This window comes from Nannospalax galili, unplaced genomic scaffold, assembly GCF_000622305.1.
Source record: "Nannospalax galili isolate Female #2095 unplaced genomic scaffold, S.galili_v1.0 scaffold253, whole genome shotgun sequence".
NCBI classification, from domain to species: domain Eukaryota; kingdom Metazoa; phylum Chordata; class Mammalia; order Rodentia; family Spalacidae; genus Nannospalax; species Nannospalax galili.
In genome coordinates this window covers 1,171,836-1,188,175 of record NW_008335287.1, presented here as the reverse complement: position 1 = coordinate 1,188,175, position 16,340 = coordinate 1,171,836, and the positions used below count along the sequence as shown (strand labels likewise).

Sequence of the window (16,340 nt, the reverse complement as noted above, 5' to 3'; positions counted from 1 at the left end):
AAAAGGTATTACAATCCTTAACAATATATGCACCAAATTCTGGTGCACCCAAATTCATAAAAACAATACTACAGTACTTTAAGACACAGATTAATCCCAACTCAGTAATAGTAGGGGACATCAATACCCCACTGTCTCCATTAGACAGGTCAACTGGACAAAGAATATACAGAGAGATGTCTGAATTAAATGATACCATACATCAAATGGACCTAACAGATATCTTTTGCTCACAGTCTTATGGGTTCCAAAGGGCTTGGGCAGCTCCACTTCCCTGGCTCTGCCATCCACAGCACACACAGCTTGTCTAAGAGGTTCAGGCTCGCTCCACTCCACAAGTGACACTGCCCTTGGTGGTCATCCTGTAATCCTGACATCTTCAGAATGCTGGGGTCCCCATTGCAACTGAGACTGCACCTTCACCAGTGGCCTCTCCTGGCCTCTCAGGGTACCAAGCCTCAGATTCTCTCCATGACCCCTTCAGTCCTGGGAATCTTCACTGCAATTGAGTTTGTACCTTAACTAGTGGCTTTTTCTGGCCTCTCATGGTACAAAGCAGATTCTCTCCACAGCCCCTTCTCTCCTACCAGTACCATCTGGGAGCCCCTTACATATTGCCAAGTTCTGCTGCCAGTTTGTTTTGCAACCTTGGCCCCTCTGGACCACAACTTAAATGTGCTGAGTTAGAGGAAATACTTCACAGAGGATTTCACCTCTATGATGCTGGTCTCTTTTTTAATCACAGCTGATTTTTCAGCCCCAGTTAATTAGTAGTAAAGCAAAGTTTTCACTAAGGTAGTTCTGGTCTCCTGTTAATCACAGCTGATTCTTTATCTCCAACCAACCAAAACCCACAGATTCTCTATTCAAAATATCTCACAAATGGCCCTGTTAGTATTTTCAATGAACTCTCAAACCTCACTCTGAAATTTCAGAAGCCAGGCCTCTATCATCTTCATGTCTCTTAACATTCTCATCTTTAAGCTCTCATAAAACAGCCTATTAAGGTCTAAGCACTCAAGGGTCTTTTCAGTCTAAAACTCCAAACACTTCCACATTGCTCCCAAAAGCAACATGGTCAGGGTCTGTCACAGCAATAGTACTAAATTTCTGTCCTAGTTACTTTCTGTTGTTGTAAAACACTGACCAAAAGCAACCTGGGAAGGAAAGGGTTTATTTGGCTTACATCTCACAGTCCATTATCAAGAAAAGCAGAGCCAGAAACTCAAGGCAGGAACCTGGAGACAGGAGCTGAAGCACAGACCGGAGAGGAAAATGCCTCATAGACTTTCCCATGGGCCAGTCTGATAGAGGAAACTCCTCAGTTGAGGGTCCCTCTTTCCAGAAATGTCAACTTGACAACTAAAGTTATCCACACACTGACTTAATCTCTTTTAACAGGTTCCACCACCTCTCAATGCTATTACTCACGGGAACCAGATTCCCACATGTCTCAGAGGGGGCAAAGCATATTTATACCATAGCTGCTTGTGAGCCATGCATCTGTAGTGAAATACTCTTCCTGCCTGACTTGCTTATGACCTGTTTCCTTCCCTTTCATCTTTGGGATATGAATAGTTTTCAGGGAAATGAAACTAAGTTTGGTGTAGCAAAACCTATTTAAGAAGGCAGAAATCCAATGTTGAAGAATCTGGGTATGTATTTCAAATGATTTTTGGATTCAGATTAATGAGGATAATATTAGTGTTCATTTTTAGATAATGCAGAGTTATGAATGAGTCAAGTGCATTACATTTATTCTTAGTAACACTAAATATTCTAATATTTTTCAGTTGTTTTAATTACATTTATATAAGTAAATATTTTTTTCAGCGTCTACTATGTTTGACCTTCAGTATAAATTTTCAAGAAGTGCAAGGCAATCTGTACTCTCCAAATATTTTTAGTCTGTTTTCAATTTTGATTATTTATAGAAATTAAAGTTTTTATAGTTTTCAATAGTTTTGTCAAAATTTAACCCATATTCCATATCTATCCCCATTTAAAGTATAAAAGTGCATTCAGGAGAGGGTGCCTGTTCCAGCCTCCCCCTGGCATAGGGACCACGGGACTGCCTGAGAGCTCCAGGATCCTGCCTCCATGTGGTGATATGAATGCTTTGCTTTCTTCTGTGGCCACCTCCTCCTTAATGGATTGTAATCCCTCTGGAACCAGGAACCATAAGCTCAAATAAACTCTTCTTTCTATTAAAAAAGTTCATTTAGTTTTGTATCCATTACCATAATTTTAGAACATTTTAATTATTCCCCCTCAAAGAAATCTTGTACCACTTAGTCATCAAGCACTGATTCTCACCCAACCCTGCCCTAGGGAACCTTCAGCCTACCTTCTGTGTCTCTATATTTGCCTATTATGGATGTTTTAATACAAATGGAATCATGCAGTATGTGATCCTTTATGATCATCTTTTAAATACTTTTTTAATTGTGTATTTTTATGTGTATGAGTGTATTTCCTGCATGTATCTAAGTGCACCCATGTGTGAAATGCCGGCAGGGACCAGAAGAGGACGCCCTGGAACTGGAGTTATGGATGGTTGTTAGCCACCATGTGGGTGCTTGGAACCAAACCTAAGTCCTCTGTAAGAACAGCCAGTGCTTTTAACTACTGAGCCATCTCTCTAGTCCCTATGAGCAACTTTTTTTTTGTCTTTTTGAGGCAGGGTCTTCCTGTAGCCTCAGCTGTCCTGGAACTCACTATGTAGACCAGGGTGGCCTCCAACTCACAAAAATCTGCCTGCCTCTGCCTCCCAAGTGCTGGGATTAAGGGCATTTGCCACCACACCCGGCCTAAGCAACTCTTAATGCAGTGTTTTGAGAGCTCATCCATATTGTAGTGTGCATTAGTACTGCATCTGGTTTTATTCTTGAATAATATTTCACTGTATGGCTAATTTTATTGATCCATTTATCAGGTGATAGACATCTTGGTCGATGTTTTTCTAAATAACTCTAAATATAAATGTCAATTACCATAAATATAAATGTAGGTCATGATAGTAATAGGTTTCAGATAGAGAGCCTTTATTAACTTTAGGTCAGATACAAAGTGATGACTATATATAAGTATGATATATATTTATAAGTCAACAAACACATTGTATTTTTGCATTCATGCTTTTATTTAATAGTAAATTACTGTACTTTTAAAGGCCTCCTTGCCAAGAAAAAAAGGGCATATTTAATATGGGATTTTGCCTGCATTGTAAATTAGACTTTGTGCTGGATAGCTTCAATTGCCAACTTGACACACCTGGGTGGAGGGAACCTCAATTGAAGAATTTTCTCCATTGGATTAGCCTGTGGCCATGTCTATGGGGCATTTTCTTGATTGTTGAGTGATGTGGGAGGGCCCAGCCCACGGTGGGTGGTGATCCCTTGTTGTATAAGAAAGCAGGCTGAGCACCGACTCTAGGAGCAAGCCAGTAGCAGCCTTCCTTCACGGTCGATACTTCAGGTCCTCCCTCCAGATTCCTGTCCTGATTTTCTGCCTTGGCTTCCCTTGAGATGGACTGTGAGTTGTAAGCCAAATAAACCCTTCCTCCCCAAATTGGTTTTGGCCAGTGTTTTTTATCATAGCAATAGAAGCTAACCAAAACAGACTTCTTCCCATCAACAATATCAGTATTTTATAGTTACTATTCAGACATTTGTTCAGCATACTTAAGTGACATTTTAATGTCACTTCTTTTTTTTGAGTCCACATATAATTCTTCAGGGACCCTTGATATATAAAGGTCTGATGTTGTAGCTCAGTGGTAGAGTACTTGCTTAGGATGTTAGGGCCCTGGGGTTGATACCCAATACCGAAAAAAGAAAAACAAACAAATAAAAACCAAGTTCCAGGTTATCAGTCTCATCTAGTCCTGCTGTGCAAAGGCACAGTTGAGAAGGACACTCAAACATCTACTGAATCTTTTTTCTTTCTCACATTCCTATTTGTTAAAGAGCTTTGTACTGAGTTATAGCTTTTCTGAAAAGGAAACATTGGTTGGGTCACATTACCAGCAAGACTAAGTCTTTCTGTGGTATGGTCTAAATGATATTAAAATATGTGACTAGAATAAACATTTCCAAATCCACTGCATATCAGACATTTGAGAGTTGAGAGGTTCTTATTTTATGGTGCTTGTTCTAATTGCTACTTTGTTCAACAGGTGGGTTTTCAGAAAAGTCAAGCGAGTGGAGCTCAGAGGAAGAGGAGCCAGTGAAAAAGGCAGGGCCTGTCCAAGTCCTGATTGTCAAAGACGACCATTCCTTTGAGTTAGATGAGGCGGCATTGAATCGAATCCTTCTCTCCGAGGCTGTCAGGGACAAAGAGGTGGTTGCTGTGTCTGTTGCTGGAGCCTTTAGAAAAGGAAAGTCTTTCCTGATGGACTTCATGTTGCGATACATGTACAACCAGGTAGGGGAGAGATGCCTTTTAAGACTTTTTTGTTTCAGTGCTTCTTTACATTGTGCTTTCATTGGTGTTCCATATTTTGTTTCTATTATGTACCCTATGTGTCTCCATATAAGTGCTATTGGTAACCATGCCCACTTGGGAGCTTTGGGAACAAACTACACAGATGTTTTTAGTCTGAAGTTTTTTTGTCACATCTACCTGAGGATGTAGCTTATTTTTTACTCTTTTAAAAATAAGTGCTACCATAATGATATGACTATGGATTATAGTATTTAAAATGTCAAAATAGCTTTTGTCATAACCTTTTCATGTTAATGACTTTTCACAATGTTTATGATGACATTCTTAAGCATGAGGCAAAGTTTAAAGAATTTTACAGGGACTGGAGAGATTGCTCAGTGGTTAAGCACTGGCTGCTCTTGCAGAGGACCCAGGTTCAATTCCCAGCACCTACATGGCAGCTAACAACCATTCATAACTCCAGTTCCAGGAGATCCGATGTCCTCTTCTAACCTCTGTGGGCATTGCATGACACGATTGCACATACATACATGCAAGCAATACACTCATGCACATAAAAAAAAAGAAATAAAAAAAGAAAATAAAATTTTTTACAGTGAGCAGTTGGGTACTGAGCACCTGTATTCTTCCATTGCCATCAGTGCCCTGGCTTCATACTGTCTGTCTCCAGTGTTCTTTCGAGCCATTCATCACTCTGTCACATTTTTAAGTCTATTCAACTACTGGCATCAGTATGCTTCCCATAAATATTTCAATATGTTATTGTTATGCATTTCTATTTTAACTTTTATTTTATTTTTATTTTTTATCTTTTTGAGACAGGCTCTCCCTGTAGCCCCAGCTGGCCTGGAACTTGCTATGTAGACCACGCTGGCTTTGATCTCAAAGTGATCCACCTGCCTCTGCCTCCCAAGTGCTGAGATTAAAGGTGTGCGCCACCACACCCAGCTTAACTTTTATTTTTAAATAAAATGTACACACAGTGAAACATAAATATTAAATGTACCTTTGTTAATTTTTTGATGACTGCATATTCCTGTGCAGTCAATATTGAGCATCACCCCAGGAAGTGCCCTCATAGCTTTTCCTAGTCCGTTCTCTTCTTATCCACCCCCAGAGAAAACTGACAGTGTTTGACAAAATGGTGTGCTGCAGAAATGAGACTTTAAGGGCCCTTGAATAAGGCAAACACAGGATAAACAGAGCAGAGGGACAGAATGTTGGCAATGGGAAGCATTCTGGTATTTCTTTCTCCCCTTTCCCCAGGGAAATTTGGATACAAACAGGGATTTTGAAGTAGAATAGATACATTGTCCAAAGAATTTTAGACTACTCAGTACTTAGTAAACTGAGGCGGGAGAATTATAAATTAAGCCTAGGCTACATAGTGAGTTCCAGGCCAGCTGGAGCCACTGAGATCCAAAAGGGTTTTTGGATATTTATAGCATAACTATCCATTTTCAGTTTGATCTTCTATATATGATGTACTTTTGAACAATTTTGAGGTGCTAACTTCAGCCTTAATATAGCTTTAATTCAAGCAAATAAAGTGATAAGATAATTCAGGCTTTGAAAGCAAGCAAAATTCTTGCTAATCCTGATTTCTAGCATACTAGTAGTGCGTCACTTAACATAGATAAGAAAATTGATGAGTAAAATGTAATATACTTTCTACTCTTTCGGATGATGCCATTTTAGGCGTACTCACATTTTAACATTAGAATGATATATTTGGTGGCATTTGTCAAGCTGTCTGTGGTGAAGACTGTTTGCTTGGGTTCTTTCTTCTCTGTTTCTGTACCTAGGTGAGCTTTCGGAAAGCAAGACAGCATATGAACACTTGTTTCGCTGCTCCTTATGCACAGGCAGGATTTACCCACTTGTGTAGACCAGATTCTATTTCTATTTCTACATATAAAATTATCATTCATACTTACTGGCAAAATTTGATTTTAAATGCAACAATCTATGTTCATTTTAGCAAGAAAACTGTTAACCTTATTTTGTGCCTGGAACACAGTAGTCAATAATCAATCATTAGAGAGGTGCATGAACATGTACCTCAGTGAATGAAACAAACTAAATTTGAGATTTGCCAAACTATTTGCGGATGCTTTCCTTGTCTTTCAAACTTATTTTTCTGGGATAGAATTTTTATAACTATCTTAGCTAGATCATTGTCCTCAGTTAATGTTGCAGTAATTTTGTTTTCCTAAAAAGCATAACCATGACAATTTGTCCATGAAAATATTTATCTCAATTCTTATTTTCATGCAACATTTTATTGATTGATTTAAATGTCTGCATTGATTCATTGTCTCTTTGTGGTGTATTAGGCATACCGCACCATGGAGGATACCAAAAAAGATTTTTATGGTTTGCTATATCGTGGTTTGGCCTTAGCCAAACCATGTCTCCTTAGAGACAGAATTAGAGCATCATAAAAATGTCAACTGGGGGCTGAAGAGATGGCTCGGCAGTTAAGAACACTGGGTGTTTTTGCAGAGGACCCAAGTTCAAATCCCAGCACCCACATAGCAGCTAACGGCCATCTGTAACTCCAGTTCCAGGGGATCTGACACCCTCTTCTGACCTCCACAGGCATTGCACAACAGGGGTGTGCTTACATACATGCAGGCAAAACATTCATATGCATCAAATAAAAATAATGAACAAAATATTAAAAATAAAGGCAAGAGAACTGAATAACCTTAAAAAATAAAATGTAAATTGTTATATTTCTCAGTGAAGTTCTGGGGAGGGATATAGCTCTGTCAGCAGGGGTTATCAGGAAAATTTTCTTATGGCTATTGGGACTTAAGAAACTTTGAAGGTTTACAAGATCTGGATCAAAAGGGGGAATAAGGGACATTCCAGACTAAGGGTGAGTATGCTGCTTGCATTAAATAGAGGGTGTGTCTTCCACAGAGTGGATCTTATATTGGAGAAAAAGGAATAAAACTGAATAGAACGGATGGTAGACCTGATTATTATGCTTTTTATAAGGATCTAAAATTGCTTTCTACAATAAGACAGAATATAAGAAAATAAAAGTATCTTTTATACTAGTTTGTGTAGACTTAGTAGTTCAAGTGGTTGCCTCCCAAATCTTTCTGCATTTGTGAAGATTTATAACTTAGTTAATATGCAGTTTTAAATTTGAGTATTGTCTAAGGGATACTTTGTATTGCCTAGTTTTCTGATATTTAGTCCTTATGTAATTTTCAGTTTCTTCTGTCTTTTTTCTTTCAGAATCTCATATTCCACTTGTACACTTCTGCCCTACCACTGTCCTAGTCTTGGCTCAGGCCCTCGATTGTATTTTCTATCCTTATAACAACCCACCTTTTGGCCCTTCCTATTATTTCTTTCTCTAACTAGCTCTTCACTGCACCAAGAATAATCTTTCTACTCACAACTATAAAGATAATTACTCTCTGCTTCTTTATGACTCCCCATCACTTGCAGGATAAAATCAAACTGGCTTAGGTACCTCTCCATCCCATAAGACTCTTCAGTCTAACTTCTCTTTACCTGTTATCTTCCCTCAACCTCCATATGCAAAGCATTTGTATATCCTGATATAAGATATTTCCTTTCTTCTTTCCCTCTTCTTTTCCTCCTGCCCCCTTCTTTCCTTCTTTTCTTACTTTCTTCCTTATTTCCTTGAATGCCTTCTTGAAGTTGCTCACCTGGAAAACTCTCCTAATATCACTCTTTTATGAAGTCTTATCAAGGATTAGGGCTGAAGAGAAGGCTCAGCAGTTAAATCTCAGCAGTTAAGAGTGCTTGCCACTTTTCAAGGGGACCTGAGTTCAATTCCCAGCACCCATGTCAGGCAGCTCACAAACACCTGTAATCCCATCTCCAGGGAATCCATTATCCTCTTCTGGCCTCTGCAGGCACCAGTACACACATACATATACCCACACACAGACACACCTACATATAGATAATAAGTAAAATAAAAGAATTAATTGTTCCAGTTTCTGTGTTTCCATTTATACTTTATATATGTTTCAATTTTATATATATGCATATAATATAATATATATTAAATTTTAGCAGTATGGTACTATGCCTGGCTCCTGGTTAACCTGTGAGCTTCCTCTACTCAGTACTATCTTTTCATCTTTGTATCCTCAGAGACTAATATAAAACATGGCAGATAGTTACTCCTCTGGAATTATTTTTGAATAGTGTTTGTATCAATGCAATAGGTGTGCATATGTTTTTCCTTTTAATTAGAATTAGAGAGAGAGGAACTGAAAAGGACAAGAGGAAAAATCACATATTCGTGTCCAGTTCACAGACTTTTATAATTTATAGGAATCAGTTGATTGGGTTGGAGATTACAATGAACCACTGACTGGATTTTCATGGCGAGGTGGGTCTGAACGAGAGACCACGGGAATCCAGATATGGAGTGAAATCTTCCTTATCAATAAACTCGATGGTAAAAAGGTATGATACTATTTAAGTAAAATTGAATTTTTGTTTTCAACAGTAACTTTGAAAATGCTCTTTTGAAAACTAATTTTGTCCACATAAAGCTTAAAACTCCCTATTTAACTTTTTAGTGATCCCCATAGACAAAATCATAATGAAAATAAAATAGCAGAAAACAAGCTAATATTTTTACATTGTTTCAGTATTGTTAAACATTTATTTATTTATTTATATTCTATGAACATGCAATCTATTCCTGCAGAGGTCAGAAGAGGGCATTGAATCCCCTGGATCTGGAGTTCGGGATGGTTGTTAGCCACCATGTAGGTGCTGGGACCCAAACCTGGGTCCTCTGCAAGAACAGCCAGTGCTCTTAACTGATGAGCCATCTCTTCAGCCCCTCAATACTATATTTTTAATCTTAGATTACCAGTGATAATTAATCATTACTGTAATCAGCATCTAATAAGCATTTTTTTAATTTTCTGAGACAGTCACAGCATGTATGAGAAGTCACCTTTCAGGTATTGATTGAGAATGGTTTTCTTTGTTCTTATGGTGTTAGTATGGTGCTAACTCCAGTGTCCTGGATGTTCTGTGCAATATCAGTAATGTACACTACTCACCTATAGGTTGCAGTATTACTGATGGATACTCAGGGAACCTTTGACAGTCAGTCAACTTTGAGAGATTCGGCCACAGTATTTGCCCTTAGCACAATGATCAGCTCAATACAGGTATGGAGTAAAATCTATTTTGTGGATATTTCTTTAACTAAAATTAATGAATATGTTTCTACCTACATGTGGTGGTGAGACAGCAATGACAAATCATCTATTATTTGACTCAATTAACTACCAGTTCTTGTGATTTCTACAAGAAATATTTCTTGTTACTATAGTTCAATTACTGATCACTTTTTAAAGTGGCTACTTTAGTCCCCAAAGGTTTTATAATTGATTTTTTTCTGTGAAAGTCAACGATAAATTCAATAATATTAAATCTTAGAGCTAGGGATGTAGTTCAGTTGGTAGAGTATTTGTCAAGCATGCACAGGTCCTGGAGTTGAGTCCCCAGCACCATATAAAACAGGCATGGTGATTCATGTCTATAATCCTAGCACCGAGGAGATGGAGACAGGAGGATCAGGAGTTCAGGGTCATCTTTGTGTTGACCTAGTGAGTCTGAAGCCAGCCTTGGCTACAAGAGATTCGCTCTTAAAAAAGGAAAAATAAAAGATCTTGGACCACTGAGATAGCTCAGCAGGTAATGACCCTTGTTGCACAAACCTGACAACCTGAGTTCAGTCCCCAAAGCTCATGTAAAGGTGAGGGAGAGAGAACAGACTCTACAAAGTTGTCTTCTGATCTCCACATACATGCCATGGCATGCACACCTGCCACTCTTGCCCCAGAATGCACACACAATAATATAGATACATTTAAAAATCTTTTATTTAGATTTTTGAACACCTATAACAGTAAAGCTGTTTAGTGCAATGGGTTATAAATATATTCTTTTATTTACACCATCAGTGGAAATGTTTCTAAATGTAAAAGCTATGTGTGTCCATAGCTATTAAAAACAGTTTGCATTTTGAAACGTAAATGTAGCCACATAAAGCTTACCCCCCTTTCTCTTTCTTAAAGTACTATTTAGGGGAGGGGTTATTGTGAGCTTTCTAAATTGTCCTGAAAGTCCTTGAAGAGTTTTACCATGACCAGAGAATGTGTAACTGTAGAGATTTTTAAGGGCTACTTTTAGATGTTTTCTATTTTAGGAAAGGAAAGTAGTGAGAAAACAAAGCAGGTCACTGTTTTTAAAGGTAGGAAGCAGGACAAGCCAGTCCAAGTGGTGATCATAGGCGAATGGGGAGCTGGAGCTAGTGAGCAGGCAGCCAGGGCTGTGTGCTTAGGACATCCCATCCGAGTAAACAGCGGTAAGAGGGGAAACTGGATTTTTAAATACAGGAATTTCAAATGAAAGTCTTAGTTATAATCTATGAGTGATACAGTTTAAAAAAAAAACCTACTTTTTGAATGAGTCTTTAAAGTACTGACTCATCTATTTTCGTTAAAATCAGTAGTAAAAATCATATGCACAAACCAATTAAAACCAGACTGACTTTTGATTTTAACATTTATTATTTAGTTAGTATTTATACTTGACCTGAATTGAAATTTTTCATAGAAAAATCTGCTAAGTCCTTAGTAATGACTATTTTATTGTCTGAGAAATGATGTTACTTAAACAAATATAAAAAGAATACTGTTTGTATCAATGAAAAAACATATAACCAACCTTAATTTGTTATTGGTGTTTACCTTCTCAAAAAAGTCTTTTGTTGTTGTTGTTGTTGTTGTTTTGAGATGGCCCCAGCTGGCCTGTAGAGCAGGCTGGCCTCCATCTCACAGAGATCCACCTGCTTCTGTGCCTACCACCGTGACTAGCTCAAAAATGTCATTTAATATTGTGATGTGTTCAAAGAGCAGTAAAGCAGGTACATAAAGGTGTAGGCATAATATTCGGAACCTAACCTCTATGTGGAGGAACTTTCTGTAAACATAAATAAATAATAAATTGTGAATAAGTAAACATAATTTTTCTAAACAATTTTCCACTTGGGCCTTGCGGCCCACTCCTGTAATCTCAGTGGGAAGTTGAAGCAGGAAGAATGCAAGTTTGGGCAATGTTGGTGAGACCCTCTCTCATCACGAAAATGAAAAAGGGCTTGTGGTATAATTCATTCATAGAGTACTTGCCTTGCATGTGCCAGGTCCTAGGTTGGATCCCTTATATTAGAAAAACAACACCCCCAACACACAATTTTCATATAGGCTGTTCAAATTTGGACTAGTATACTTGGAAAAGTGATTATTTTATTGGCTAATTATTAAATAGAGTCATAAAATAATTTTAATATTTGGGCTATACAGCAAGTGACTCTGGTATTTGTGGAATGTTTTTATGATCACTATACATTGTTGTCTGTTGAGCTTTCTTTACTCCTCTAAGTCTCATAAATGTAGGGAAGAGGGTTTATTTGTGTAATAAGTGCTTTTCTAAAAACAGAATAACAAAGTAAGTGCTCAGAACGATGATAACTATCTTCTCATTTTGGCTTCCTATTTCATAATCAAGGTATACAACTTATCCCAAAATGTCCAGGAAGATGACCTTCAGCACCTGCAGGTAACAACATTCACATTCTTTGTATATCTGGTGCTCTCTTGGACATAATAAACAGAGTTTGGGGGAACTTTGAACATAGAACCAGATAAGGGTCATTGTGTTGCCTGGTGTCCTGCAGCAGACTTGTATGGATATGCTCTTTCTAATTCCGTTTTCAGGTTCCTTTGTTTCCATGAAGCTGCTTGGTGGCATTCCTACACATGTGAAAACATAGGCAAATCAAAGTAGAAAAAGAATCTTTGGTATAAAAAATCTCCAAATTGCTATGTTGAAGTCTTAAGGTCAAGAATTTGATAATTTGTTGGTTTGATGTCTATAACATGCCAGATTTCTTTCCTTGTGGATCTTGTGGCTAAGAACTATTAGAGTCTGCCTGATGACAACTCAGAACTCTACTTGAGATCTGAAAGAGATTTTGGTGATACAGAAGTCATCTTTCATCTTTTTACATAAGGAAAATGAGGATGAAAACATAGTGACTTGCTCATGTGACTAATTAATGGTAGCAGGAGAATAAAACTTGGGTCTCCTGGCTGAGTTCTGTATTTCTTCCACTCCAAGAAATTTGACTCTAAGATCAGATATTTTCTAAAGGTTTTCCTCATCTGCAGGAGCAATCTTCTGTTTCAGTTCCTGTTAGTCTTGAGTAGATAGCAAAACTATTATTTCCTCTGATCATTTTCTGTGTGTTTTACATAAAACTTTACTTTGCATATATTACTAGCTGGGCCATCAGAACCATGTCGCAAAATGTGAAAGTTTAATAGATATAAAGGATAGCGGAGAAAGTAATCCACAACAATTAAAATATCATTTGGACTTCACCTCCCACAGTGCATCCAGAAAGATTTCCAGTATCTCACACTGATCATTTATGACAAGTAGGCAGTACACAGACTAAGTCTTTTTTTTCAAAATAAAAAAAATTACTTCCTTGGGCATATGTCATAACCTAGCCAACTACTTTCCAAGTTAATGACATGGCACAGTCGAATGCCAGCTTAGGCTTATCTACAAAAAGGATAATTTGGGGCTTTTTAAAAATTGATTTATTTTGTATATGTGTATTTTGTCTGCATGTATGTAGGTGCACCTATGTGGGCAGTGCCCACAGAGGCCAGAAGAGTGCATTAGATTCCCTGGAGCTGAAGTTACAGACCATTGTTAGCCACCATATGGGTGCTGAGAACTGAACCCTAGTCCTCTGCGAGAGCAGCCAGTGCTCTTAATTGTTGAGTCACCTCTTCAGCCCTAATTTTGGGCTTCGGTGTTAAGCAAGCATTATAGTTTGGTCATTTACATTTTTTTCCAGTAAATGACAATAGCTTTCTCAAGTGAGTGTGGATTTGTTCTTTCACTACACAATTCTAATGAGACTGCTGTCCTGGTATCAGCTGCCTTATGGACTTTGACTTCATCACTCTGAACAAGTGCCTGGTAATTGCCCTTTACTTTCTCAGTTTCCACTGCTCCTGCAGGGAAAGCAGTGCTGTTCTAAAGGAGTAAGGGATGAGCATCCTGGGTATCAACATTCTTCCCCAAATCTAAGAAGCCAGGTGGCTTGTTAGCCATGTTTATAAAAGGGAACACTTCCTGTGTCGTGTGGGGAAAACATTCAGCAAGCCTGGATAACTAACTCCTTAAAAATTTTTTTTTATTGAATCGAGGATTTCACACAATGTATTCTGATAATATTCTGATCCCCTTCCATGCTCTGCCTCTACCTTTCTACCATCCTCCCCCACTTCATATCCTTTATTATTATTTGTCTGTTATTAAAGGCCCATTGAGCCACGAGTGGCGGTGCACACCTTTAATCCCAGCAGTCAGGATGCAAAGGCAAGTAGATCTCTATGAGGTCGAGGCCAGCCTAGTCTGCATAGTGATTTCCAGGCCACCTAGGACTACAGGGAGACCCTGTCTCAAAACAAAACAGTCTCATTGAGTCTGTGTTTCTTGGGTATGGGTCTATTCCTTGGAGTTTGGTCAGTCTACCAGGCATCACACTAGTAAGAAAAACGGACTCTCCTTCTCCCAGCGTCTATCAATTGCCAATAGATCCTGAGTAGAACAGGGGTTTCCTGCCTTCCTCCCCTGTCCCTTTGGGGTCCCTGTCTGGCTTGAGTTTGCACATACTTATGCATGTTGTTATAAGTGCTGTGGGTTCATATGTGCATCCTGTAGTATCCAGGCTACATAGTTTCGTTGTATTCATCTACCACCTCTGGTTCTTACAGTCTTTTCTCCCCCTTGTCCACAGTGATCCCCGAACCTTGGGAGGAGAAGGTGTAATAAATGTGTTCCATTTAGGGTTAAGACTCTACAATTTCTTTTTCTCTACATATTGACCAGTTGTGGGTCTCTATGTTACTTGCCATTTACTGCTAGAAAAACCTTCTCTGGTGAGAGTTGAGAGATACACGAATGTACGGGTCTAATAAGTCATTATGAGTCAGTTCAATACTATGTCTATTTAGTGGAATGATAGTAGTAGGTTCTCCCCTATGGTCTATAACAGTATCAGGTATGGACTCCATCTTGTGAAGTGGTCTTAAATCCAATTAGAGGGTAGCTCACAGGGTTCATAGCTGGGTAAGACTGATTGCCTTTCTCTGTCAATAACATGCATGGCACCTCTAGTACTATGAAAACTCGCCAACAGAAATGAAGCTTTGAGATCAGTACCAGCTCGATTCCCCTTGTTTGTTCTGAAATTCAGTATGTGGTGTCTTCAGCAATAGGGTCTTACCATCAAATTCTGGTGGGTGACCAAGTGCAATGGCAATAGCCAGTATTGTTTGAGGATCTATGGGGTCTCTCTGGTCAATAACTCCAAAAGTGGAAGTCCATTCCTGGCACTGGGCTTTTCATTTGCTAGCTTATTGTGTCTCTTAGGGCAACTGAACCCCTGTTCTAGGGTAACTACATCTAAACTCTTTTTATATAATGTATATGTATATGTTGAAAGAAGGTTCTACAGATTTCTACATGTCTCTTTCAAAAGACCTTTAATGTAGCCAGGCATGGTGGCGCATGCCTGTAGTCCCAGCACTTGGGAGGCAGAGGCAGGCGGATCTCTTGAGTTCAAGGCCAACTGGGTCTACATAGTGAGTTCCAGGCCAGCTGGGGCTAAAGGGAGACCCTGTCTCAAAAAGAGCCCCCCAAAAGACCTTTAGTGTTAGTGACTCCTCCTCTCCCTCCCTCTTCTGCCCTAACCTCCCTTTTCTTGCCCCATGAAGCCATCCTACCCATGATTCCCCTTTCCCATTTGTATCACTGCATTCTAACTCCCCTCCCACGAACCGCTCCATGGCCCCTTGTTAGTTTTCTTCTCTCTAAGAATTTTTCAATAGAAATACACTATCTAAAGATTCAAAGCTACTACTGGGTGACACTCTTACCACAACCCTCCATCACTCACCTCAGGCCTGTGCACCCCCAAAATCTTGCATTTGTGGTAAAACAGAAACTTGTTTTGTCGTGCTTCATTAATTGAAAGCAATAAAAAAATAAGAGAAGACAGTACATTTGATTCCCTACTTTAAAGCCAAATGTCTAATTTTGTACGCCAAGTCATCCCTTTAAATTTCCTTAGGCCACAACTTTTGTAAATATTAGGTGAGTTAGTGAAGTTCTGCTTTGAAAGGTCATTTAACATATGTTTCTTTCTCCCTCACAAAAAGAAAAATTGTTCTATATTCTTGCTATTAAAGATACTAATTTTAGGGCTGAGGGTTTACCTTAGAAATAGAGTAGGTGCTTGGCACCGAATCCCTATGCATGTGCACGCGCGCGCGTGCACACACACACACACACGTGCTCAAAAGAAAGGGGCGTAAGTTTAAAAGGAAGTTTATTTTTAAAATCTATTTTATATTCTTAATGATTAGATATATAACTACTATATCTCTGCTTTCTCTAATGCCTGTTTTCTGAAAATTATTATTGTAATCTTAATAATGTAGTACTCTCTTACGGCTAGAGGAAAATGAATTGAAGAAACCCAAGGAGTAAACTAATCTCAATCAGTCTCTCGCTCCCTCTCACTGTCCCTGTCTCCTTCTTCCCCTTGCCCCCTCCCTCTCTAATTTTCCTTCCAGCTTTTCACAGAGTATGGCAGGCTGGCAATGGAAGAGACATTTCTGAAGCCTTTTCAGGTGAGTGAAGGCCGACTGATGATAGCTTCTTACTCTCTTTTATGTAGTCTATAACCATGATAGCAATCAGTTAGTGACGTTTCTCTACTGACAGTT

At 38.7% G+C, this 16,340-nt stretch overlaps 1 protein-coding gene across 7 annotated transcripts in view; it reads left to right on the top strand.

The window, feature by feature from the left end:
• Atl1 (atlastin GTPase 1) overlaps positions 1-16,340 on the top strand; it is a 114,470-nt gene that overhangs the window by 64,303 nt on the left and 33,827 nt on the right. For 6 of the 7 annotated variants that reach the window (XM_029561975.1, XM_008829844.3, XM_029561972.1 and 3 more), the window contains 5 exons: positions 4,178-4,425; positions 8,776-8,910; positions 9,528-9,632; positions 12,037-12,087; positions 16,188-16,244. In XM_029561975.1, coding sequence (XP_029417835.1) covers positions 4,178-4,425; positions 8,776-8,910; positions 9,528-9,632; positions 12,037-12,087; positions 16,188-16,244 — 596 coding nt within the window. The remainder of the gene's footprint in view (positions 1-4,177; positions 4,426-8,775; positions 8,911-9,527; positions 9,633-12,036; positions 12,088-16,187; positions 16,245-16,340) is intronic. The other variant, XM_029561974.1, reaches the window with a different exon arrangement.